The sequence below is a fragment of the Sceloporus occidentalis genome, unplaced genomic scaffold (genome assembly GCF_023333645.1).
Source record: "Sceloporus occidentalis isolate IW3139 unplaced genomic scaffold, rSceOcc1.0.p SCAF_10, whole genome shotgun sequence".
Lineage (NCBI taxonomy): Eukaryota > Metazoa > Chordata > Lepidosauria > Squamata > Phrynosomatidae > Sceloporus > Sceloporus occidentalis.
The window spans coordinates 23,701,785-23,727,744 of record NW_028316990.1 but is presented as its reverse complement, the minus strand read 5'-3'; the positions used below and the strand labels follow the sequence as shown (position 1 = coordinate 23,727,744).

The window sequence follows — 25,960 nt, the reverse complement described above, 5'->3', positions numbered from 1 at the left end:
ATCAGAGCCTTCGTCCCGGGCATTTAGGGCGGGGCATAAACCGTTCACCCGGAAATGCAAAGCCCAGCACCTCCTCCTCCTTTTGCAAAGCGCGCGCTGGTTTGCAAAAATAAAGACATATTCAGCAGGTAAAGGCTTCCTCAAGTCCATTATTTTGGGGGGGTGCAGTTTTTGGTGCATTGTTTTGGGTGCAAGCTTTATGCATTTTGGAGGGGGCTACATTGCACTTTTTGGGTGCATTTTGTGTATTGGGGGTATTTTTGGTGCGACTTTTGTGCATTTTTTGGAGGGGGGTTTACTTTATGGTTGCATTTTGTGCATTTCGGGGGCGTGCATTACTTTTTGGGTGCATTTTTTGTGCCTTGTGTTTGATGTAACTTTTTGTGCATTTGGGGGTAAAAACTTTTGTATTGGGGGGGGGACTTTACCATTTGGGTATATTTGTCCATTGCTTTTGGTGCATCTTTTTCCTGCATTATTTTGAGTGCATTGTTTTTGGTGCATTTTGGGTTCATTCGGGATTTGTTGTTGTTGTTGTTGTTGTTGTTGTTGTTATCCATTACTTTTTAGTGCTGCTCCTGAGGGTACAGTAGCAGCCCACTGCAACTTGCAAAGGTTTGATGCAAGCAAACAACAAAGAATAAAGCCCAAAGGGCTGCAGAGTTGCATGACTCCCTTCTTTCTCTGTTGCTGGTTTTCCAATTTCTCTCTTTCTCTTTCCCATTGCAAAAGAGAGTGCAGAAGTTGGCTTTTATATGGAAGAAGATTATGAGGCAGAACTGTATGGCATTGAAGATGAATTTGAGGAGCAGTTTGCAGATGAGCTGGAAGTCCTGGCTGAGCTGGAAGGTGAGGAGGACTCCAAGGCTGGACCTGGAAGAAAGAACCTTTGCAAATGGGGACCTCTTGCATTTTGACAGGAGAGGTTCCATCTGGCTTTATTTGCATCCAGCATGTCCAGATAGAAAAGGAGTGGGAAGAGAAGGGCTTTCAAAGATCCATATATATATATATATACACATACACACACAAACACTCTATATATGTATTGTGTGTGTGTGTCTGTGCTTACAAGTCACCTGTCAAGGTATGGAGAACCCATGAATTTCAGAGAGTTTTCTTAAGCAAGGGAGACTCAGAAATGATTTTGCCAGCTTCTTCCTTTGAAACACTATAGCACCTGAATATTCATTGTTGGTCTCCCATCCAAGGACTAAACAGGTCTGACCCTGCCTAGCTTCCAGGATCAGACACGATCAGGTGCCTTTGGGGTATTGAGGCTCACAAGTGACTTCATATCAACCCATGAATTTCAGGGGGGTTTCTTAGGCAAGGGCATGGAGAAGGTCTCGCAAAACTTCCAGTCCCAAAACCCCATAGCATTGAGCCGTTGCAGTTAAAGCGGTGTCAGGCTGCATTAACTCTGCAGTGCGTATGCAGCCCCAGGGTCACTTCCTTTCATCATACCATTAGTACGCATGATATTTTTGCATTTGCCTAGACATTTACGCTCTTAAATTTTGACCCAATTTCTTATTTTCCAGCAGAGGAAGCATCTCAAGCTCCATCCCGCAAAGTCTCCGAGTTCCGGAGCCGAAAGCGGACTTTCGAAGAAGCCCTGTGTGCTGGGGATTTGGCTAAGGAGCCCGTTGTTGTAAGTTGCCAGCCGTGCCCAGAAAAAGCACCTCAAGACCAAATTTCCTCAGAGGAGACCCTCGACGATGCCAAGGCAAATCAAGAAAACCCAGGATGCCTCCCGGCATTTGCAAAAGCAGCAAATGGTCTCCCAGAGCCGCTTATCGAGGAGCCTGACATCGGCCAGAGTAAGTTTGTGGCTTGTATATAATGTATTGTGAGTTGATTTTATTTTTCTTACATGTGGCAGTGGCTGGCTTGAAGTGGATGTTAGTTTGCCCAATTACAAAACTGGGCACTAAAAGGCAAAAGTTGTTCATAATATTGTATAAAAATGACCGTCAGGCTATGCCCATAAGGTGTCTATGAAGCATAAATGAATTTTTTGTTTAGACTTCGCTTCCATCTCTCAAAATGTCTGATTGTGTGTGTGTGAAAATAAACATATTCTTTAAAAACACTTCTGGTCCCAAGCATTTCGGACAAAAGAGGTTCAACCTGTATGTTCTTGTTATACCTATATATATTTTATTTTCGTTATTACTATTAACTGAGAATGATTTACAACAAGAAAGGGTGCAGTAACACAGTGGCTAAAAGGATAAAGTGGTTTATTCTTGAGTGTTCAGTCTGCCTACTTTGGTCATTGAAGCTCAGCTGGTTGCACCATTGTCAAAGCTGTCTTCTTCTTCCCAAAGCTCCAAAGCCAAAGCGGCGGAGGCGACTTGAAGCTATGAAGAAGCTGGACTTCGGACTAGAGGACGGAAAGGGGTTTAAGGATGCGCTGGAGGGTGCGCTCTCTCCACCTCTTTCTCCCAGAGACCCACGGGATGCAAGGTGAGCCATCTGGGAAAACCAGAGGGAGATAGATGTTGTTGGGCTAAAACAATATATTGTGCAAGCTTCAAAATGAGTTTGCCATGACGGGAACCTTGAGGATTATAAATTTTATTAAAACCCTTGGAAAGAGTAGATACCTGTCCATGAGATCTGACTCACTTGTACTGGAAATACTAAAGAAGGAAAGACCCCAGAGAGAACAATAAAAGGGAGTTCTTTTCTCTCCCCTGTTCCAAGGTATTCTGCAAAAGGTATTGGGTGGCTTCTGGCTGGGTTGGTGCCTTGTCAAAGCTTTACCAATTATCTAATATATTTAATTTGACTAAATTATCTAATTTGACTGAAAGCTATACTCCTTTCTTGGGTTGTGTTGTGCAGGACTCCAAGCTCCGAGATCCCAGATGTCATGGGACTGTTCCCCTTGCGCATTACACCCCCAGAAGAAGGGGACTCCAAGAAAGTTTTGAGGCGCCCGCCCATTCTGGAAGACTATATCAACGTGACTTCGACCAACGGCACCCGAGTCTTTATGGTTGTGAAAGAGGACAGTATGGGGACAGAGGTACGACGCTTGGAACAAGAGGCTGAGCTCTTTGAAGAGCTTGCGATGTCCTCCCTCTTTTGCTGAACCTCCTAGGGAGGGAAAAGCATTTTATTATTTTCTACTAAGACCGGAACGAAGACCTGGATGTGTTTGTGTAACGAAGGAGAAAAATGCAACTCACAGGTTGCATGCATTCCATCCCTGGGGTTAAAAAACAAAACTACAGGCATCCTCCCCTTTTTGATACACCTAGAAATGATTTAGCATTACTTCTGATTCTAGGAAACAGCTGAAATACAGCCAAATTCCTGCAATTCTGGGGAATTTGGGGGTGGATTCAGAAGCAGTGATGGGGGCAAGAGAAGTCAAACCACCCCTTTGACAACTCAGTTTTTGACGTTCCACTGTTTCGACAGATCTAAATTATAGCCATGTACCACCCTTTCGATCCCTGTTTACTTTTTCAACCACTGATGTTGTTTTTCTGTCTCTCTCAGTCTACTCAGTGCCATTTAATGTTCAGTCTTGCATCTGCAAGCCAAAATAATAATAATAATAATAATAATAATAATAATAATAATGGGTTCTACTTTGCAACTAGTTCCACTTTGGGACAGTGCCCTGATCCCTAACCCATCAAAACTGACCTATAAGAAGTATGATAAGGATGCCCACCATGTTTGGGGACCCCCCACCCAAGAGTTTCAAATTAAAAAGTTTTCGAAAACTTCTAGTGGAAGGGAAAACATTTCCACCATGTTTTTTGGGGAGGGGGAGTGAACTGTGCTAATGTAGCCCCTGGAAAAGCCTTGATTTGGAACAGAAAGTGAACTAGTGAATGTTTGGAGACATCTTGGGGCAAAAAAATTTTTTTTTCATGAAAGTGGTTTTAAATCTGAGTTGAAGACCCCCCTGTTCAGGGAAGCGTTCCCAGACATTGTGTGAATATTTATCTAATATTTGATTAGATAGTGGATGTTGATGCTAATTGTTGCCTGCGTTTTAAAACTAATTCTATTTTATATTATTATCTATTTGTATATATTTTGTGGATTGTATGCCATTGGCAGGTTTTATATTTTTATTGATTTGATTATTTGTATGTAAAGTGCTGTGTACATTTACAGCGCTATAGGAATAAACTATAATAATAATAATAATAATAATAATAATAATAATAATAATAAAGTGGTTGCAATGAGGGGGTGCAGTCCTCCAAGATCTGTAGGGGAGCCTAATTCAGGCCCCTAGCTTTCCATAGTTGCCCACCCCTGATTTATATGAAGACCCATCTGGTTTCTCTCCAGCTTTCCAGGTCCATTAGACAAAATGAAAGAAGACCCCTTCATCTCCTGGGAGTTCCCTTCTCCTATCTAAAGGAACAAGTTGCTGAAGAGGTATTGTCTTCTCACCCCACCCTATCCTTGCATTATGCCTTGCCTGTGTTGTTGTTGTTACTATTATTTATCCTGCATTCTTTCCAGCCTTGGGATTCAAGACCACTTGTGAACATGAAAACATACGCAGATCATACAAAAGTTAAAATAGAGTTGAAATACTGAATCTCCTTTCCTCGTCCTTTGAATCCAGTGGTTTGGGTCCTGCGGTGGGGCAGCTGAAAATTCAGCCACTCCTCTTCTACATGGAGTGACACTTGAAGATGGCCATGGTATCGATCATCTCTCCTCCGGCCTAAGTCTCCTTCTCTCCTCAAATGCCACCATGTCTTGTGAATCCATATCGCTCTTGGATTTAACTTTTTATTTTATTTTCAGCGCCGGAAGCAGATGCTCAAATCTACAAAGCTGCTGACAGAGATTCTGAACAGGTGGGTCCAGCAAGTCTTCCGAGGGATTTTTAGGATTTGGGGCAAGACTCCTATATGATCAAACCTATAGGAGGTTCAGAGCTGTCTGCTGGATCAAATTGGGGCACAAGATTCATCCCCTTAGCTTGTTAAATACTTAACTGAGGCCTGTTACAGACTGCGAAAATAAAGCTGCTTCGAGTCTCTTTGGAGGTATGCAATTTAAATGATGCATGGGTCCTAAGAGTCCGGAGGTCACGCCAAAGCCACACTCCATTCCTAAGCACTGGAGTGCAGCTTTGGTGCAGCTTCCGGATTCTTAGGATGCATGCAGCATTTAAACAGCATACCTCCAAAGAGACCCGAAGCAGCTTTATTTTGGCAGTCTGTAACAGGCCTGAGTCTCCCTTATCTGGGATTCCAAAATCCGAAATACTCCAAAATCATCTCAGTGGCTGAGATAGTGACACTTTTGCTTCCTGATGGTTCAGTGTACCCAAACTTCGTTTCATGCACAAAATTATTTTTAAAATATTGTGTATAAAATTACCTTCAGGCTATGTGTATACGAAACATAAAACGGCTTTTGTGTTCTGCTCTGTCAGCCTCAGGGAAAGTCAATGGCAAATTCCCCTTGGAACAAATCTTGCCAAGAAAACCCCTTGATAGGTTCCCCTTAGCGTTGCCGTAAGTCAGAAAAAACTTGAAGGCACACAGCAACAAGCCACAAATGTAGTGTTATGCTTTTAGAATTGTTTCTTAATAAAAGTATTTTTAATTTTTTAAAAAATTCATCACCTTAGTTTTGAGTCTCAGCTAAAGCCTGGAGTGGGTTCATAGCCCCACTGGTGCTGGTTCCACCAAAGTTTGCTTCTCCACTGAATATAATAGGCAGGATTCACACTCAGCTCTTCAACCTTGCTTCTTGCAGCTGCCTTGATGATGAAGATCCCTCAATGGAGACTGTAGCTTCCAAGGAGGAAGAAGAACTAAATGGTGAATCGGAAGAGGATGGGTCAACTCAGCATTCCCTTTGGGTTGACCGGTTCACTCCCAGGCACTACCTGGAATTGCTCAGCGATGATGTGAGAATCTCTCCTGGGAGCTGATGGATGCATCTTTCTGCCTGTCATACAACAAGCAGCCATTGCTATTGAAGACAAGACATTTATAGGGAACTCTAGTGAAGGTTTCTGGTCCTTATGACGGTCAAGAAAAGCTCAAGCTTGTTGGCATGACCTCTGACACTTCAAAAGCAGGGATGGAGGAAAATGAGGTTTTATCGGATGGCCATAGCTTAAGTGTACATTGATGGCACTATATGAATGATAATAATTTGGTGAAGCCCCATTTTATCGAATCCTAGGATTTGTAGTTTTCTGAGGGACCAGCACTCTTTGGCAGAGAAGGCTAAAGACCTTGTAAAACCACAGATCCCAGGATTCTGAAGAATGAAGCCATGGCAGTAAAAGTGGTGCCAAACAAAATTATTTCTACAGTGTTGATGCACCCTTAGTCTTCAAACAGTCATTTTAAGTGCTTCATAAACATTTCCATAAGATGGAGCCATGACAGTTAACCCAGTGTCAAACTACATGAATTACGCAGTGTGGCAGCAGCCTTCGGAAATGATCCACATTGTTTTCGACACCTGCGTGCACTTCTTAAAAAAAACAAGAGGGTTCTATTAACCCAGTCTAAATCTTGCAATCCCCCTTGTCTTTTTATAGAGCGGTTTCTATCCCCGTATCTGATGTTGTGCAGATGGGTGGGTGTTTTTAAAAACCTCCTGATCAATGTCCGCTCCACTTTCAGTACACGAATCGCTGCCTCTTGAAGTGGCTGAAGTTGTGGGACGTGGTTGTCTTTGGGAGGGAGAAGCCCCTGAAGAAGGCCAACCTGAGCGCCGATGGCCACTCAGCCTTCCGGCAATTCAAAGATCAACCGAGCAAATGGAAGACCAAGGCCCAAGTGACGGAGGATGCTCTGGATGCTGAGCTGGACCAACACAACCGGCCCAAACACAAGGTGAGGGGAGAGACGGTCAGAACGACCAAGGCTGTTATACATTTTTACTATCCACAATGTATTATTATTGTAATTCTGCTTTTCCTCCAAAACTGGGACTCCAAGCGACTTACAGTCTACAAGAACAATACAACATCTGCCAGAAGCTGGTCATAGAATCATGCTGGAGGACCTACAAACGCCTAGAGAAGTGTTTTCTCTAGGAATTTCTAGGTTCTCCTGCACAGCTCTATGGTCAACTTCTGGCAGAGTTGCACTGGAGGACCTAGAGATTCCCAGAGAGAACGTATTAATCAAAACCGCAAATCAAAAGTTTATGAGTAAAGGAGGTAAAGTTTAATGATGAGGTTCAAGAGAAGAAAAAAATATTTTTAAAGTTCGTAAGGAAAGGTAATGGTGTGAGATTGGAGAAGGTGAAAGGTTGAATGGACAGAATAGAAAACAGATAGGTAAAGGATTGGTATGTATTAATATAAGATGTTCGGGAGATTTGATTGTGTAGTTTTATTGCTTTTGTTACTGACTTTGACATGTGTCTTGTTTTTAGATATTAATGTATGTATCTCGTTTATAGATACGGGTTTATATGTATTTGTTTATGTTGTGTCTTTTATGCTGTATGTCTTTTTAATCAGTAAACGTTAATGAAAATAAAATAAAACCCCACAAATAATCAGATCCGTAAAAGTCAAAGCCGCATATGTAGAGGGCCAACTGTAAACTGATACTCAAGTTTGTGGGATTTATTTCTTCACTGGGGTAGGAAAAGTGTGGTCCCCATTCCTCTTTTTGCAGCCTCTGAAGTGCCCTGGATTTTGGCTATCTGGTCAGCCCTCTCCTCTTTCTCTGGCCTGCAGGTTGCCCTTCTGTGTGGCCCACCTGGCCTGGGAAAGACCACCTTGGCCCATGTTATCGTGAAGCATGCCGGCTATAATGCTGTGGAGATGAACGCCAGGTGAGCTGCTCCTTTCCTAGGGCTGGACTTTTAGGGGGAGAAAGGTTGTTCGCTCTATTTGAGAAATTAAGGTAAACTGTGGTTATGTGTGTGAAATATAGTAAATGTGACACACTAAGTGATCTGTCAGGAGGGTGTTTTGTGTGCCTTCAAATCACTTCTGACTTAAAGCAACCCTATCATGGCGTTTTCTTTGGCAAGATTTCTTCGGAGGCTTTCCTCTGAGGCTGAGAGAATGGGACTTTCCATGGCCAAGCAGGGATTTGAACCTTGGTCTCCAGAGCCATAGTCCAATGCTCTTCGGCAGAGAAAGCTAAAGACCAAACAACAAATCCCAGGATCCCATAGAATGGAACGACAGCATCATTTTGACAGTGTAGATGTAAACGCAATGCAATGCTCCAGAAAGCTTCCCCACTCTCCCTCTTCTTAGCCCTGGATTTTTCTTTCAGCGATGACCGCAGCCCGGAAGTCTTCAAAACGCGGATCGAGGCCGCCACCCAAATGAAGTCCGTCCTGGGAGCCAATGAGAAGCCCAACTGCCTGATCATCGACGAGATCGACGGCGCCCCAACAGTAAGGGACTCTCTCCGCTTTTTTACGTGGTCCAGCAGCCATTTTACTGGCCTTATATCTCTGCTTGGGCTGCACCAGACCCTCAAAATGACTAGAAGACGGTGTCTAATTTTAAAATATGTTATGGTCCAGCCGTTTTGAAACGTTTTGTTGATAACTCCAGTGGTTTTTGTTATTGCGTCTGAAAAAGTCCTGCTTCCATATAATAAGAAAACTGTAGGGCTTTTTAAAAGAATAAACAGTTGGCCATCTAATAGCATGTGGAGCTTGTCTCCTCTCTATTTTCTGCTTGTATATATGTGCTTTTCAGTACTCTTTCTACTATACAAAAATTATTTTCCTTTTATGGAGGGGATTTACTAAAACTAGAGATCTGTGTCTCCAGCAGTATGAGTCTTCTGTTTTTGACCTCAAACTATTTCTGTGTGTGTGCACGCACGCATACATGCACATTTAGTGTACGCAAACTTCATTTCATGCCCAAAATTATGAAAAATATTGTATATAAAGTTATATAATGCTATGTGGATAAACACACACAAGGCTATATGCATAAAATATCTATGAAACATAAATGAATTTCATGTAAACAGTTGAGTCCCATTTCCAAGGTATCTCATTATGTATTTGCACATTTTCCAAAATCCGAAATACTCTGAAATTCAAAAGGCTGGTCCTGAGCATTTTGGATAATAAGGGAGACTCAACCTGTAGGTCTCTTCTTAGTTTTCTTCTCAGAGGTTTTTGTGTTGCATCCCTTGCTATCTGTTGTACTGACTGCCCTGTTCTGCTCTTCAGGCATCAATCAATGTGCTGCTGGGCATCATCAACCGTAAGGCCGGGGAGGCGGAATTGGAACCCAGCACTGGCAGGGCGAGTGGGTCAAAGAAGAGGAAGGAGGGTGGCCTCCTCCTACGGCCGATCATCTGCATTTGCAATGACCAGTAAGAACATTCACTTCCATAGAAAATAATGTGATACTTGCCTTAGCATTTGTGAGACTACAATGCCTGATGAATCTGAGGCCTGGCATTGGGTGCATCTACACTGCGGAAATAATATGGTTTGACACCATTTCAAGTGCCAAGGCTCCATGCTAAAAAAAAATATCCTTGGATTTGTTGTTTGGTGAGACATTATTTGGCAGGGAAGGCTAAACGCCTTGCAAAACTACAGATCCCAGGATTCCATAGGATGGAGCTTCAGCACTTAAAGTAGTGTCAAACTGCATTATTTCTGTCTTCCAGACCACTTTTTCTTGTTCACTTCAGGGAAGGGCTTCTATGTTGCCTTGTTACATATATTTCAACCTTTTCTTTTCCAGGTACGTCCCTTCTCTGAGGCTTCTGAGGCAACAGGCTTTTCTTCTCAACTTTCCCACAACATCACAGTCAAGACTTGTCCAGAGGCTGCATGAGGTAGGCTCAGATGCCCCAAAAGTTACTTTTTCCCCTGCTGTGCCCGACCATCTTTTGAGCAGGTAGATCCAGAGGTGGGGATCATATAGCCTTCCAGATGCTTGAGACAGGACTTGAAGGAAGGTCACTAAAAAAGCAAAATATGAATATACATGAATTTGCAAATGTAAATATACACACTAAATAAACAAAATATGTTTAAACATATTCTGTGTCGGGTGTGAGGGTTGTGATGTCCATGTGCAGATAGGTTCCCAAAGGTGAAAGGTTTGGGCACCTCAGACTTAGCCCATTCACAGTTGGTGATTTCACCAAGTATAAATACTGCTGATCTTGTGCGCCTTTCACTTGAACAGTTAGGAAGATATTTTTCTTTCTTTCTCCTTTCTGTGATGAGGCATCTTGGCTAGTAACTTTTGCTAACACACTTGCAACCTATCAGTGCAACAGCCACTAATTTTCAGATTTTGGGGGTTGCAGATTACCATCCGGCAAGGCATGAAAGCTGACACGGGGGCGCTGATGGCGCTGTGTGAAAAGACAGAGAATGACATTCGTTCTTGCATTAATACCTTGCAGGTATGTCACAAAGGGGACTTTTACTGATCCCCACAAAATAACACACACAGAGAGACCCTATATGTTGGAGTGGTCATTTATGGGGGACTTGAGATCACCTTAAATCCCTAAGAGACATTGGAGGATTGCACTCCTGATCCCTTTGCAGGATTTTTTTTAATGCCCCAAAATGCACTCCATTTTTGACATTTATTTTATGCACAAGAGAGGATATTTAAATAATATTCTGCACCCTGTGCCTGCTACGGAATTTGGATGTCTATCCCCAGTCCTGGAATAAGGGGTAACTTTCTGAATCCCACCACCTTCTGTTCCTTCCCACGGGTTCAAATCTATCTGTGCTTTTGTTCCAAGTTCCTATACAGCCGAGGCAAGAAAGAGCTGACTGTGAGGACTGTGCAGACTGCCAAGGTTGGCTTAAAAGACCAGAACAAAGGGCTTTTTTCCATCTGGCAGGAGATCTTCCAGCTCCCAAGGATGCAGAGGTGAGAGGAAAAAGAGGGTTGTGTGTCATTGTTTTTTAATCTAGCTGAGTAAATCCTTTCCAAGCGGAGGGAAATTAATCGCCTGCGGACTCTGACCAAGTGACATTTTGGGGCATCCTTTAATCAAAGCAAATCCTCCAAGAGCCTCTGTGTCAAAATACTTCCGACGGAAGGTACCAAAGGGTCATCTGTCTGGAGATTGCACAAGAGTCTCCAGAACTTCTTAGCCTTACGAATCCTGGGGCATTCAGAAGGGGCTAATCACCCTAAACCTCTTTCTGGGGGCACTATATATACTTAGTTAATATTTATATTTGATTTAGAAGGAGTTCCCCCTTAAACTACATCCCTCAATCCATTCCCACCCACACCATATCCATTTTCTTCTGGAACAATTCCCATCATGGTTTTTCCCTTTGTCTTGCCTTGGGCTTGTCCTAACCATGCCCAGTGGCCTGTATTATATGCCCTCTTCTTATCCAGATACTTCCTTTTCCTCCTGTCCCAAGGCAAAGGATAGGGACAGACTCTTCGCTTCCATCCCACTTCCTTGCTAGTGGAAATGAAGACCTGTTTGGGACGGCATCTGGCAGAACGGTCATGAATGCAGTTGCCCAACGCTTTCACCACATCCTGCATCTCAGCACATCCTCCGGAGAGCATGAAAAACTCAGCCAGGTACTCAGTCTAGGATGATGTTGTCATTGTTTCAGTATTGAGTTAAACAAAACAAACAAAAAACTACTGGGGTATAATGAGTTGGTGGGCCGATGTAGGATCCTTGGGGACAGGGACTCTTTTGGGGATTTGAACTCTGTAAATCATCATCAGTTATATTTCTGGCTAAAGTTTTTTAAAGCCAGGAGGATCCATTAAAATGAAAGACCAAAAGGGGACTTGTCTCCATGGGTAGAAAGAGGTGAAAAAGAGGATGAATATGATGACCCCTATGGTTTAAATTGTATCAATCTTAGGGTCATATTCACCCTCTTTTCCACCTCCTATCCACAAGGACAAGTTTCCTTTTGGCCATTCTATGCAAGCCTCTCCTTGTGGACTTTAGTAGACCTCTTAGCTTACAAAAGCTTCTTCTGGTGGGGCAGCCCCTGAGAACATCTGTGAGCAGGGCTGCTGTAGGAAGATATATTTGGACCAAAGAGGTCAGATGGAAACTAGATTGCTCTTTCCTTTGCAGGGTTTGTATGATAACTTCCTCAACATGAAGGTGAAGGACTCCAGCTTGGGCACCATCTGCCTGGCCTTGGAGTGGCTGGGCTTCTCTGATCTGGTCAACCAAGGAGTCCTCCATGGCCAGAACTTCCAACTCATGCGATATTTGCCTTTCCTCCCAGTCTCTTTCCACCTGCTCTTTGCTGCATCCAATGTTCCCAGGCTGGTCTATCCCAACAGCCAACAAGAGGTTGGTATTAGGAGGAAAAGATGGATCAGAAGGGGCACCATGTCCAGGATCAGTTGTCTCCCTTTGTGGTCCCGCATGTGAGGCTTGAAGTGGCTTTCTGAAGGCATTGCCTAGAACCCTGTTGATGTTACACAGCAGTCTGAGTTCCCTTACACACCTGGTTATACTTTTTTGGGCCACTGAGCAACAGCCATATTGAGTTTATAGTTGTGTAAGAAGACTTACATATAACTGTGGTCATGTGGGCTTAGATCCCATTATTAGTTTTGACTATTGAATCAGTTGGCTTTACATAGATGTTAGCTCAGTTTGCAACAATTCAGTGGATCCGCTTTAGCTGGGACTAGGATTTCAGCCATGGAGTTGCTCACTCAGCTGACCCCTCACATTGCTCACAGAGGTTGCATTGTCTGTTAGCATTCTGTAGTGTGATGATAAGATTATTTTCCAGATCTGTACAGCTCATTGGTTTCTGCCTGCTTTTCTTTTTTATCCAGGCCCTGGCAAAACTGACCCAGATGCAGAACCTCGTTGCTTCCATGACATCTGGGATTGCACCAAATTCACGCAGCCGCACTGGGCCCCAGTCTCTCGTCCTCGAAGCCCTTTGCTTTCTCTTGGAAATCATCTCGCCAAAACTGAGACCGGTAAGGAAGCTTTCTTGTTGGGATATGAAGGTCTTAGGTTTTTCCCTTGGGTGGGATTTCAATGGGTGACCAGCTGGGGTGAATTTGTTGTGTGAGCAGCATCAGGTCTAATTGGGTGGCAGGAAATTGTATACGTTGCACCACATGCTATCACCCATTTTGAGAAGGAACATAGAATAAAATGGAGGTATTGTGGGAATGGCAGGGCAGGATACCCAGGGTGAGTATTTTTTCCTCAGTGCAGTGCAGACAGTTGCTGAAACCTCCATGACTTTGAGTGCAAACCTTCAAAAATGCACCCTCGTTTGTATGTCAGTTGTCTATCTGCTTTTGCTTGCCCCTTGTGGATTGTCTGACCCTGGGAGGGAATGGCACCCTCCCTGGACAGCTGGCCATGTCCCATTCTGGTCCCTTTGTCTGAGCTTTGCCTCGGACGACCTTCCTGCATGAGAAGTTCACGAATGGAATAGTTATGCAAACTGCCCTGGCAGGAGTGCAGCATCCTGGAAGACTGCGATGGAAGGGCGGGAAGATGGTATTATTATTATTATTATTATTATTATTATTATTTACATGCCTCTTCCCATGGATGATTTTGTGAGTTCAAAATATAAGCCCACAGATATACTTTCCTTCTCACCCCTGTGTCCCCTTTATTAAAACAACCTGAAACTCTTCAGGTGTTGACATACAGTACTCTTTAGCTGGGTTAGTTGCTGATACTTTTCTTACAGAGAGCTGGATGGTTTTCAAAGGTATCCTCAGATGCTTATGTTAGCCTCTGACAGTTGCCCACTCATAGTTATTCTATTCCATTATATTATATTATACAGTGCGCCCTTTCTTTACGCGGGGGATCCATTCTGGACTCCCTCGCGTAAAACAAATAATGCATATGCTCGAGCCGCATTTAAATGAAAGGGGCTTGTGCACGCAGCAGCGCGCGTGCACTACAGGCACACGCCCCATTTATCCCTATGGGACGCAACACCCCTTCCTCCTCGCGCCCCTGTATGACTCAGGCGCGCTGTATTATATTTTGTTATCGTGAGACCATACAGAAAGGCCACCTTGCCAAGAGGTTTCATGCCCACAGAGGCAAGTCCAGGTCTCCCAGGTGGCTGTGATGTGTTACCCTGAGGTCTTGAAGGACTAATAAAGAGAAAATTCATATGTGTTGTCTTTGCATTGTGTTTGTTCTTCAGGTGAACACCCAGCTGTACAGTCAGAAAGAGAAGCAACAGTTGGCACAGCTTATCAGCACCATGCTGGCATACAACTTGAACTACCACCAGGAGCGGATGCCTGACGGGCAGTACGTCTATAAACTTGACCCGTGAGTACCACTTCATTCCCTTCTACCTGTCAGCCAAACCTTTAACAGTCCTGGAAAGCAATTTCACCTGCTGTGTGGCAGCCAGGTAGCTATACCTGCCCTCAGAAAAAAGGTTGCTGTTAACACAGGTGAACCTTCTACTTCTGTTTGTTGTTGTGGAAGCCGCTTGGGTCTCGTCCTTGGAGAAAGGCAGCATGCAAACAAACTAAATAAAATACATAAGCATAGTATCTTACTATATTACAAATCCCAGGATTCCATTGGATGGAGCCATGGCAGTTAAAGAGCCATCAAACTGTTATAATTGTGCAGTGTAGATATACCCAAAACAAGTATTCTTGTGTGATGTTCCACTTGTTCAAAGCAAACAACCCACAGTTTGTTTTGTTGGACATTTTTTCAAATCAGAGCTCAGTTGGTTTTAATGTCTCCGTCCTCAAGTTGAATTTTGTGGTTATTGTTTAGTTTTGTGGCACGGGAAGGAGTGGACCGATTGGGATCTTTTGGTAGACTTTGATTTTCAGTAGATCTTCAAATCTTTTCTAGCCACCAAAACTCAGCAAGAATGAGTAAAATTTCAAAAGGGAAAATATAGCATGGCTGGCCTTATGATTCTTCCCTCTCAGTGTGTGTACTTTTCATGGAATCAGCTATGAGGGCTAAGTAACTTCTTAAAAAGTAATGACTATCAAGGTTCCTGAAAGCTGAATTCTGTGCTCAGAATTATATTCCTCACCTTTTCTGCCTTCATGTAGAGTTGTGACAAATAATGCTGCTAGTTGCCAGATATGTTCTGCTGTTTTATGGGCAGGAGCTGTATTTCTAAGCCAAAATCTCATTACCGATTCTAAGAGATTAGCGGGTTTTGTAGAAATTGCTGAGATGCAGCACTTAATCTCCTTCTGCTTTTTTGACCTTGGATGCCTCTGAAATTAGCACCAAAAAAAAGGATCGAACCCATGCTGAGAGTTCATGTCTTTCCTCTTTTTTTATCTTTACTTTTTCTTAATTATTAGGTTGACTTTTCAGAAATGATCAAATACCCCACTAGGGACGGTTGGCATTTAGTCACCCCATGTGACATGAGATAAACCATAACATCAGGGAAACTCAAGGCTCTCAAGGCTTCAGCCTAAGCTCTCTTATCTCTTGGCCAAAATATCTGGAAATGCAGCACGTGCTGAATTTGGGGGGGGGGGGGGGTGGTGGTTATTTTTTGGTCAACTCTGAGCAGATGGCCAAAAAATATATCCCCTCCAGTTCCTCGACTTTAAACACATCACTTCTCCCTTTCCCGTCATCCTGCCCCCATAACTTCCTCCCCATTCACTTAATCGGGCTTGATCCTCTTTGACTTTTCCCTGAATGTCTAGTCTTTTTCTAAGGATGCTGGCACGCAAATGCACACATGTGTTGGTGTTCATTCTTTGTATGCAACTCAGAGGTAGTTATGGGGGGACTGTGTTGGAATCCTAAGATCCTTTGCCCTTCCTTTTACATATAGTGGGGGGGGGAGTGGAAAAAACACTACTATACTTTCTAAACCAGAGAGAACATCTCTGTAGGAATCTTTAGGTCCTCCAGCAGAACACTGTGGTCAACATCTGCTAGAATTTGACCATAGAATCATGCTGGAAGACTTACAAATACCTAGAGAAGTGTCTTCTCTAGGAATCTTAGGGTCCTCCAGTGCAATTCTATGGTCATTTTCCTGCAAAATGTCTCTGGAGGATCTAGCGTTTCCTGGAGAGAACCTATTAATCAACGGCGCAAAAGTCAAAGCCGCAAATGTGGAGGGCTGACTGTGTATTGGATTTTGGAATAGTGGACGCTCTGCATTTTCTGGGGTTAGATAATGAGTTATCTTGGAGTTGGGACCTAAGTCTAAACAAAAAAAAATAATTTATGTTTCGTGTACAATGGGCCCTTCACCTTTGCTGGGGTTACAGGTGGAGAATCCCTGTGAAAGTGGGGAAAACGCAAGTTTAAAAAATAAACATTATTATTTTTTACCTGAAAGAGAACCTCTCTAGAAATCTCTATATTCTCTAGCGCAATCCTGTGGTCAATTTCCACCAGCCATTGACCGTAGTGTCATGCTGCAAAACGTAAGAGATTCCTAGAGAGAATCAAATCTGCGAATGTCAAAGCCGCAAAAGTGGAGGGCCGACTGTACCTGTAAACAACTGTAAACACAAAATTCATTTGAATAAATTTTCATTTGAATGAAAAAAGTTCTGGTTTTTGGAATATTTTGGCATTCCAGGTAAGAGAGACTCATCTTGTATAACTATGTAGCTGTAGCTGATATTGGCAATCGCCTTTAGGCAACTTTGGGCAGAAGTGTGGCCAGCTATTTTCCAGACATCAGTTGATAGTCACTGAAGTGCAGGGAACATAGCAAAACATCTGTATCCTGCATGTTACCTGTACTTGTTTTAATTTCTGTAAACCACCTTGAGTCAAGTATTTGGGGAAAACATGGGATATCAGTGGATAAATAACAACAGTGATGATAACATGATTTGGGGACTAGCAACTTTTGCAGGCCCATTCATGAAGCTGGCCTGACAGTATGGTGATGGAGATAAAGGAGTCTTTTTAGGGTGCATCTGCACTGTAAAAATTATGCAGGTTAGCATCACTTTTAAGTTCTGTATCTCCATCCCATAGAATCCTAGCCAAGCCACTGCCCCATTTTGGCTCTGCTTATGTTGACTTCCTATTCAGTAATGGGTTCTGTGAGTCTGTTCACAGTGTAGTGGTTTAAGTGTTGGACTATGACTCTGAAGGCCAGGGTACAATTCCCCACTTAGCCATGGAAACCCTCTGGGTGAATGTGGGCAAATCACACACTCTCAGCCCCAGAAAAACCCAGGATTGGTTCACATTAGGGTCGCTATAAGTCAGAAACAACAACAACCACCTTCTTAGGTACAAAAGTCTTGTTGCTTTAAGGTAATTCTGAACCCTTGGTCTCCAGCCCAGTGGAGTGTTTTATTTGCCATTGTGTAACAGACCTTAAGCCAGTTCCCTAATGAATACTAGGATTTGCCCTATTTTCATTTTCCTGATCGCTCTCTGTCCCTCCCAAAGACGGTGGCATTCTCATTTGTCCGCTGTGGTTGATGCAAATATGCCCTTGAACCCAGGCGTTTGTCTGGCTTTGGTGGCCTGAGCTCAGCCTGGAACAATCTTCTTTTCTTTTTAAAGGAAGAAACACAGTTGTCAATTCTGCAAAATCTCACCCATTCTGCCGGAAATGTTATTTTGCTCCAAATCCCTTATATTCATTCAAAGGGCTTAATGGCTTGCTGCACGCATGTGTGTGTATGAGTGTGTATTGGTCTCTCTCTCTCTCTGTCTCAGTTCTTTGAGTTTGGTTCCTCTAGCCAGATCTGTCTGATATTGTGGAGTTGCCTTTTTCCAGGAATATATTACAATTTTGGAAATCCCCATCCTTTCTGATTCTTATTCTCTCTGGGTGCATGTCAATAAGACAGACTTATTTCCTCCTCTGTGTGTCGTGAGAATTCATTTTATTTTTTGGAAAGACTTTTGGGTCTCTGTCTCATCCTGTCACTGACCGTGAGTCTCATCAGAAACCTCTCCGCCAGGCTGGACTCCTTTAGCCGACTTATTTCTGGACCAAGACCATTGGCCGTAATCGGATTAGAGGAAGGGAAACAGCTGCCTTCTGGATGCCTCCCGTTTTCCTTTCACCAGTAAGCAGCTAGCATGCTAAACCTTTTGCTGCTCCTATGTTTCAAGCTCGCTGCCAGGAAACTTTGTTCATTACTGACTGGGGGGTGCCTCTGGTGATCGCCCTTCTTCTCTTGGGTTTGATCTATCTCTTCATTTACCTGCCGGCCAGCCTCCATCAATCCTCTGCCGACGACGTCTTGAGGAATTTGACCGACAAACTTGGATACAGCAGCATGGGTTTCGTCAAACAGTGAGGGTCTCCCGGGTGTTGCCCCCCCTTGTCTTGAAATTGCTGGAGTTTCACCAGAAACGCATCCATCGTTGCACAACAAGTGCCATTTGATTTTGAGAAGATGGGAGAGATGGACACAAAGGCAGCCACGAAACCTTTAACTCAGAAAGAGAAATGGTGTCCGAGGGAGCTCATGGACCACCATTTTTGAAGAGCGAACACATTTTGAATGCATTGCTGAAGAAGATCTCCAGTTGCCTCATCCAGTTGGCTGATTTCAGGGCAACACTGTGAGCCCTTGGTATCTGCTGGGGTTTGGTTCCAGGACCCCCCCATGGATACCAAAATCCGTGGATGCTCAAGCCCCATTAAAGACAATGGCACAGTAAAGTGGAGCCGCTTATATAAAATGGCAAAAATCAAGGTTTGCTGTTGGGAATTGATACATATATTTTAATATTTTTAAACTCTGGATGATAGAATCCAAGGATAAGGAATCTGTGGATATGGAGGGCTGAGGGTATTGTGTGCCTCGCTGTGTTCTGTTTTGGAGAGCTTAACCCCTACAAAAAGGCTGAATGAACTGTCTCAGGAAGTGCAGCATTTGGTTACTTCCCTGAAGATCCCGTATGGGACTAGTCCTGTGTCACGTCTTTGTTGGAACAGTCCTGTGAGTTTATTCTGTGATACAATCACACTTGGGTTGGTTTTGTGGTGAGAACCAATCATAACCTGAAGACCAGCCTTTGGAGGAGCATTTGACTCTCTCTTCTCTGGGAGGCATATGACAACAAAGCAAGATCTCTTGTACTCTATCTTGGGATTTCTCTATATAGATGAATGCAAGTTGTGCTTTGCATATATTCCTTGAAGCTAAAAAAAGTTTCGTCTTGCCAATGTGCAGCTATGACTAAAGTTTGCTGTAAGTTTTGGGTGGGTCTGTCAGCTCTCCGCCGGTTAGGGCAAATGTTTCCCATATAACTACAGTTGGCTTTCTTTTTTTTCCTTATTAGAAATGGAACTCTTTAGACCCTGCTTTCCCCTCTTTAAAAGAAATGAAATTCAGAGTTAAGCACACTTAAGTTTATTAGATGTGTCACTTCAGACTGTAGCTGTTTTTGTCATTTGCAACATGCAGGAAACCCATTGGCTCAGTTTTTAAGAATTCTTTAGTGCAGTTGTCTGCAATGCTGATAGAAGATCCCAAAACTGAGCTATAGGTTTGCCAGATTTCTTAGTAGACAGGGCCGTCTGTGGCTGAAGACTGTAATGTGGGGATGGCTCTGAGTGCGAGTCTAAAGCCTAGAAAACCCTTCCTTTCCAAACAAACATCCTTGCTCCTGAGTGCACAGCCCTGGCCAGCCGCTAAGACTTAACCAGGGGCGCATTTTGAACTGAGGAAGCATAGAAAGGTACCCATAAGCGTGTTTAGGAATCTGCAAATATTGCTCCCAGGATGAACAGAACCTGGCAAAGTCTTTCCTTTCCAGCGCCTCTGGTGCAGGCTCTTGCTTTCCTTTGTCATGACTCATGAAGGCACTGATCATACGGGAGGAGAAAGAATTAAAGAAAGAAATGAGAAAAAATGGCCTAGAAGTGAAGGAGAACTAAGTGTTGTAGAGTCTTGGGGAGATGCCAGGATCCTGATGGAAAGACTTAATGGGCTGGATTTGGGCTCAAGGAACCTGAACTTCAATTGACAATATTTGTTCTAAGTGCAACCAGTGGTTCGGTTATTGGAGGGGTCTTCTCTTGGTAAAGAGAAGAGAGGTGAAAAGGTAGCTTTCTTGAAATGCCTGAAGGGATGTCGTATTGAGGATGGATCAATATGTCCCAGAGACTGGGACACAATTCAAATGATAGGAAAAGAGGTTTCACTTAAACATTGGGAAGAATTTCTTTATTGTAGGAGCTGTTTAACTTGGAATAGACTGCCTCAGAGGATGGTGAACTCTTTTGGTGAGGCGGGGGGGGGGGGTGTCTCTAAACACAAGTTGGATGGCATCTTTTGGGAGTGTGTTAGATGTGTATTTTTGCATGGCGAGTGTTGGACTGGATGACCCTTGTGGATTCTGTGATTGCTATTAAAACTAAAGGCGGAGGCACTGCCCCACCATTCTGGACCCACTGGGCACCCCTGAACTATTTGCATCCTGTGCATGATAGCTGCTGATATGGCACAAGGCCCTACAACCTTTTTTGCCCAAGATGGCCATTCTAAGGCTGCCATCCAATAAACCCATCTTCTTACATTAACCTGCATCTTGGACTGCGCATGCTGCATTTCCACTCATTTATATGGATTCAAATAATGCAATATTCCGTGTGAATTTCATGTTCAAACAGTTCCTCTCCAGCCATTGTGCAGCTACCCAGTGTTCTTGTTATTTGTTGTTGTTGTAAGTCCTTCAAGTCATTTGTGACTTACAGCAACCTTATCACAGTGTTTTCTTCCCTTGTATGCCTCTGAGGCAGAGAGTATGACTTGCTGTGGGTTTCCATGGCTGAATGGGGATTCGAACTCTGATCTCCCAGTGTCTTATCCAACATTCAGAGCACCACACCACACTGGCATCCATCATTCAGATGTTATGTATATGACTCTTTCTGTGTGTCTTTGTTTGTGTAGATTTCCTGAAAGGTTTCTGCCTAGAAACATAAAATATATGTAACTTTGGATGCTTTAATCCTTCAACAACACACGGTATAATAGTGGCCTGTTGGTTGGTTTTTTTTCCCTCTTCGTATTAATTTTTAAAACATTAAAGAAATTTTCTTGACCTTGATCCATTGCAAAGCAAGCTGTTAAGTCTGTCAGAGTTGGAAACATTGCTACAGAAGTCTTGTAGGGATCCTAAATTTAGAATATAAAGAGTGAAGTTATAAAATGAATGTATTATATGGATCAGATCCACTTATGCTTCCAGATACCTGATATTAGTATTTCATATTCAGAGCCCTGTCACGTGAGTATTGAGCAAAGTATTGAGGTCAGGATGATGGGATCTGTTACTAGATTTCCTTCTGGGTTGTTTAGTGTGCTCCAGAAGGGATGACCTCCCAGGAGTTGTGTCCTCATTATTTCTGTTTGCTGTATTTAAAATGGTTGCTTTACAAATGTCTACTCAAAATTATTGAAGATCAATAAACCTGCCTGTTCAGCCAAAGCGCCTGGTCTGTGTAAGTTAATTCAATCAATCATGAACTGATTAGCATCCTTTTGCTTTGCTTTCCTCAGCCTAGTATCTTATTTTGGCATTTCCGGTTGCTCTTGTGTGTCTTCAAGTCATTTCCATTATGGCGACACCAACGTAAACCGATTATGGTGGTTGCTTGGCAAGATTTCTTCACAAGAGGTTTGCCATTGCCTTCCTCTGAGGCTGAGAGAGTGTGCCTTGCCCAAGCTCACCCAATGCGTTTCGTGGCCAAGCCGGGATTCAAACCCTGGTCCCCAGAGTCATAGTTTAACACTCAAACCACAATGCCAGCTCAGCCATATTTTGTAACATCAAGCTTGGTTTAGACAAGACTGCGCAGATGGACACATACACACTTGCATTCATTTTGGGAAAGAAAACCATATTGTATTCATACTCTCATATTGCATGAGAATTAGGTTAATCTTTAGTTCATTTTTTCTTTTTCTGTAACTCCTACCCTGATTTCATCCCCTTAAAAACATTCTAGAAATATGGAAGAAGTGTGTAGGTTCCCGGATCTCCCGATTCGGAAACCGCTGTCCTACCAGGCCAAGCAACTCATCGCAAGAGAAATCGAGCTGGAAAAAATGCGGCGAACAGAAGCCACCTTGCAAGCAAGGAACAGCAATTTGGTGAGCAGGTTGACCACCGATTATTTTTGTTAACTTATTTGCAGTTGCCAATATTCTGCATGGACTACATAGTTATGTCTTTGTAACTAAGTAATGTCACCCTAAAAGCCATCAAAGGTGCCATGAAGAATTGCAGTGGGGGTCTTGCTTTTCTAATTGTCACTTGCTCATGAAAGGACTCCTAGAATCATATTGCTGGAAATGTACTTTACTAGCGACAAACCCTTGACTGAATCTATCTTTAAATTATTCCTTTTGTTTGTCCATTGTGTTGAAATTAAGCTTGGGACACCCTTTCCAGTTGCATTGTGTCCTCAAGGGAACCCACTGCCTAACCCCTCCTAGAAATAAAGATGCTCAAAGCTCTGGGTTTGAATCTTGTCTGCTGCTACTCCTAAGAAAAAAGAATTTAGAAGGCTCCATCCTATCCCAGGAAGTACAGGATTGATGCATCTCTTGGATGGGAAGATCAACCGTGTCGCTATTCAATGGGCTTTTTAGTCATGCTCAGAATGGATGACATTTTGGAATTCCACCTGGAGAGAAGGTGGGAATATAGGACATGCCCTGGAAATGGAAGATGTTTGGTCACCCTGAGTTGGGAAACTTCTCTGGAAGAGATGAGGAGAAAGTATTAACAGCTGTTGTCCACTAGAGCTCAGTGTTGCTCTGCTGAAGACCAAGTCCCTTCTTGAATCCACACTTGGCTCAGTGGGTTCCATGAGAGCATTATTATTATTATTATTATTATTATTATTATATTTATACCCTGCTTTTTTTCCAAGTTGGAACTCTAAAGTGGCTTGCAGACAATGGGAACAGAGTTGTGGTTTTGCAAAACTCCATCTCCAAAGGGAACAAGAACCCAAACAGCAGTTCCTTCTCCTGGACCAACTGGTTTTTTGAAATGCAAGCTTCTGAATATTAATTATTTGAATTCTGTTGCAATTTTAAATGTTTTAACTGTGAGCTGCTTTGCGTCACTCCGGGGAGAAAGGTGGGATATAAATGAAATAAATAAAAATAAATAAATATCACAAATAAATATTCCTCTGCCCAAATATACATACATGTGTGCCTTTTCTGGCTTCCCTTCTCCACACCCCTTCCATTAATACATTCCTCTCTCTTTCCCTTTCCCTCTCTCTGGGGTCTTTCTTTTCTTCCATCAGGACCCAAGGATGAATTCACTCCAAGAAGATGGAGACCAGAAAGGAACCCCTGGGCTCAGCCAGCCCAAATCCAGGGTCCAAAACCATGAGCAGCGGCTGGACCAGATTGTGAAGAGAGCCATGTTCAATGAAAAGGTGATGAATAAACCCAGCAAGTTTGGGAAGGTGTCCCTCACCTCACCCCTGGTGTTGAAATCCACAACATTGTTTCCTGGATCACAATGTTGTGATTTTCCTGGCTGCATGCTGTCTCATGCAGTGGTGTAGTGGTTTGAGCAATGGACTACGACTCTGGAGATTAGGGTTCAAGTCCAAGCTTGGCCATGGAAACCCACTGGATGATCACATGCTCTCAGCTCCTGTGGCGACCCTACATTCAGACATTGCTGGATTGCAATTCCCAGCATACCTCCCTGTTGGGGCTGCTGGGAGTGGTAATCCAACAACATCTGAAAGGCCACATTTCACCCACTGTCAACCTCAGGGCTCATTGATGAAGATCTTGTAGAACTCAGGCTGTGTCTGGACTGCAGATTGAATGCAGTTTGACACTGCTTTCACTCAGTGCTATGGAATCCTGGGACTTGTCATTTGGTGAGATTTAGCCAGAGAGCTCTGGTACGCCACCAAGCTACAAATCTCAGCATCCCATAGGATGAAACCATGGCCATTAAAGTGGTGTCAAACTACATTAATTCTGCAGTGTAAATGGAGCCTAAATCCACAGCCAATGGGTCTGCTATGGATTAGTCAGAGAGCCAAGTTGGAATTAGCATTAGGAGTGACCCAGGATGGGCAGATATTCTCAAATTCTGGGTAGGTAGTTAGGGAAGACATCATTCTTTCATGGCTTATGTTCCTTTTCACAGCCGGAAACCGATTTCTTTGGCCGTATAATCATCAAGAAAAAGGTATCTGCTTCAGCAGGTAAGTGTTGGGGTGAAAAGAAGTCTTCTGTTAGTTGGGAGGGAGGGAGTTTTTAACAATGAAGTTTAGCTTTGCTGCCATTTGAGATATAAACCGAGAAAAAGAAATAACCTTATCGATCGGGCTGGGATTCCTTTCTTTCACACCTCCCAATTATAGTATCATAATTCCATATTAAAAATCAAGACTATGAAATCTTGGGATTTGCAGTTTGTGGGGGACATTTAGGATTTCCAACCAGAGAGTTCTAGTGGCTCAGCAAACTACAAGTCCCAAGATTCCATAGGATACCGCCATGGCACTTAAAGGGGAGTTATAGTAGTATATTTGCCTAATATGAATGACCACTGGGTGTTTTTTCCTGGGCGTTTTTGCAACCTTCTCAGCCAAAAATACCACTGGACTCCCTTTGCAGAATTGCAAGTGCTGCAGATTGTTTTAGACAGCTCTCTCCTTCCAAAGACTTTTATTTGAAAATGGGTTTAAATTGAGAGCTTAGACATTTAGACACATTTTGAAAAGTTTGCAAGAAATCTCTGTTGTTCTTTAATCCCATTGTGCACAACCTGCTCTGTGAATGTTTGTTTTAGACATCTCTCACCTTCCAATTCATTTGTTCACAACCTGCACTTGGGACAGTTCCTTCATTCTTTATATTTATCTATCCAAATAAAATACTTTTATTTTCCTTCCCTAAACTCAGCTGATCAGGTCCCTGAAAAAAACACGATAGAAAAACAGATTGGGAAAGCCGTGGGACAAAGTGATATTTGGTTCCGATTCAACGAAGGTGTTTCCAACGCCGTCCGGAGAAATATTTATATTAAAGATTTATTCTAGGGCTGAATATCATCTTAAAATGAATTGTGGACAGGGAACACACCAAAGAGAAGGCATTTGGATCCTGCACCAGACTATTTAGACAAGATATTATATTTTGGATGAATAGGGATTTTGTAAATAAATACATTTGAGACACACGCAGTGCTGCTTTCTTTATTGCATTTATCAACCCTTGTCACATTTGCATGGCTTAGATGCGTCTGTGTGTGTGTTTTACTGCAAAACTGTAGCCTACAAGATACAAAAAAGAAAAGTATTTAAAATGATTGAAAATTGGTTTATAAAACTCGCATGTTCCTTTACAAGTCCAAAAAAAGAGAAGAAAAAAGACAAAGGGTTATATATCTATAGGAAAGAGAAACTACAGGCCTTGTAAATAAATGTTCCTGCTTCTTGTCTTCCTCTCTTGCAAGTAACTTTCCCTGCTTGGTTCTCTTACTCAAATATTCTCTTACTAATATTTTCTTACCCAAAATAGTGGATCATTTATCCCACTGTGCCTTTTATTTCCAAATGGTGGACCAGGGCAAAAAGCATCTTACAAGGGAAGAGGGCATTTTGAAATAATTACAAAGCCACTGCAATAGATGTGCCCAGAAAAGTGCCAATTGGGAATAGCAATGCCTTGTTCAGCGTGGATTTTCTCACCACTTGGGAAAATATACAGATGCTGGCATTGTTCCCAAAGATGGTAATATGGAGGGATCCCAGAAAACTCAATTCTGCTCTAGAGGGCACAAGACTATCTCATCTATATATATATATATAGATATGTACATACACGTTTTGTTCTTCATTCAAGAATGAAATGCTATCGCCCATCCAAAGGGAGAAAGACCCTGCGCTTCCCAAAATTTGGAAACGTTTCCAATTGAGCCACTATTGAAAACCCGCTGCGCTAAGAAAAAGAGGGGCGTGGAAGTGAATTTAGCCTTAGTGGAAAGCTAGTAAAAACTTGATACGTTCTGATCTCATGCAA

General features: G+C 42.9%; 1 protein-coding gene across 3 annotated transcripts; it reads left to right on the top strand.

Moving 5' to 3' along the window:
• The first annotated feature begins 20 nt into the window (after positions 1-20).
• LOC149306211 (chromosome transmission fidelity protein 18 homolog) lies at positions 21-25,119 on the top strand. 3 transcript variants are annotated; one of them, XM_089539532.1, is made up of 23 exons: positions 21-128; positions 733-849; positions 1,548-1,823; positions 2,334-2,472; positions 2,854-3,037; positions 4,327-4,416; positions 4,795-4,847; positions 5,758-5,911; positions 6,642-6,854; positions 7,712-7,809; positions 8,262-8,385; positions 9,184-9,329; positions 9,710-9,803; positions 10,284-10,382; positions 10,737-10,867; positions 11,377-11,545; positions 12,063-12,287; positions 12,785-12,934; positions 14,140-14,270; positions 21,895-22,039; positions 23,212-23,346; positions 24,081-24,138; positions 24,842-25,119. In XM_089539532.1, the coding sequence occupies exons 2-23, from the start codon at positions 756-758 to the stop codon at positions 24,976-24,978; spliced, it is 3,045 nt and encodes a 1,014-aa protein (XP_089395658.1). In that variant the 5' UTR covers positions 21-128; positions 733-755; the 3' UTR covers positions 24,979-25,119. The 3 variants fall into 3 exon arrangements, with proteins under 3 accessions (XP_089395658.1, XP_089395657.1, XP_089395659.1); XM_089539531.1 differs by having other exon boundaries at positions 1,545-1,823; XM_089539533.1 differs by lacking the exon at positions 10,284-10,382 and having other exon boundaries at positions 1,545-1,823.
• The last annotated feature ends 841 nt before the right edge of the window (positions 25,120-25,960 follow it).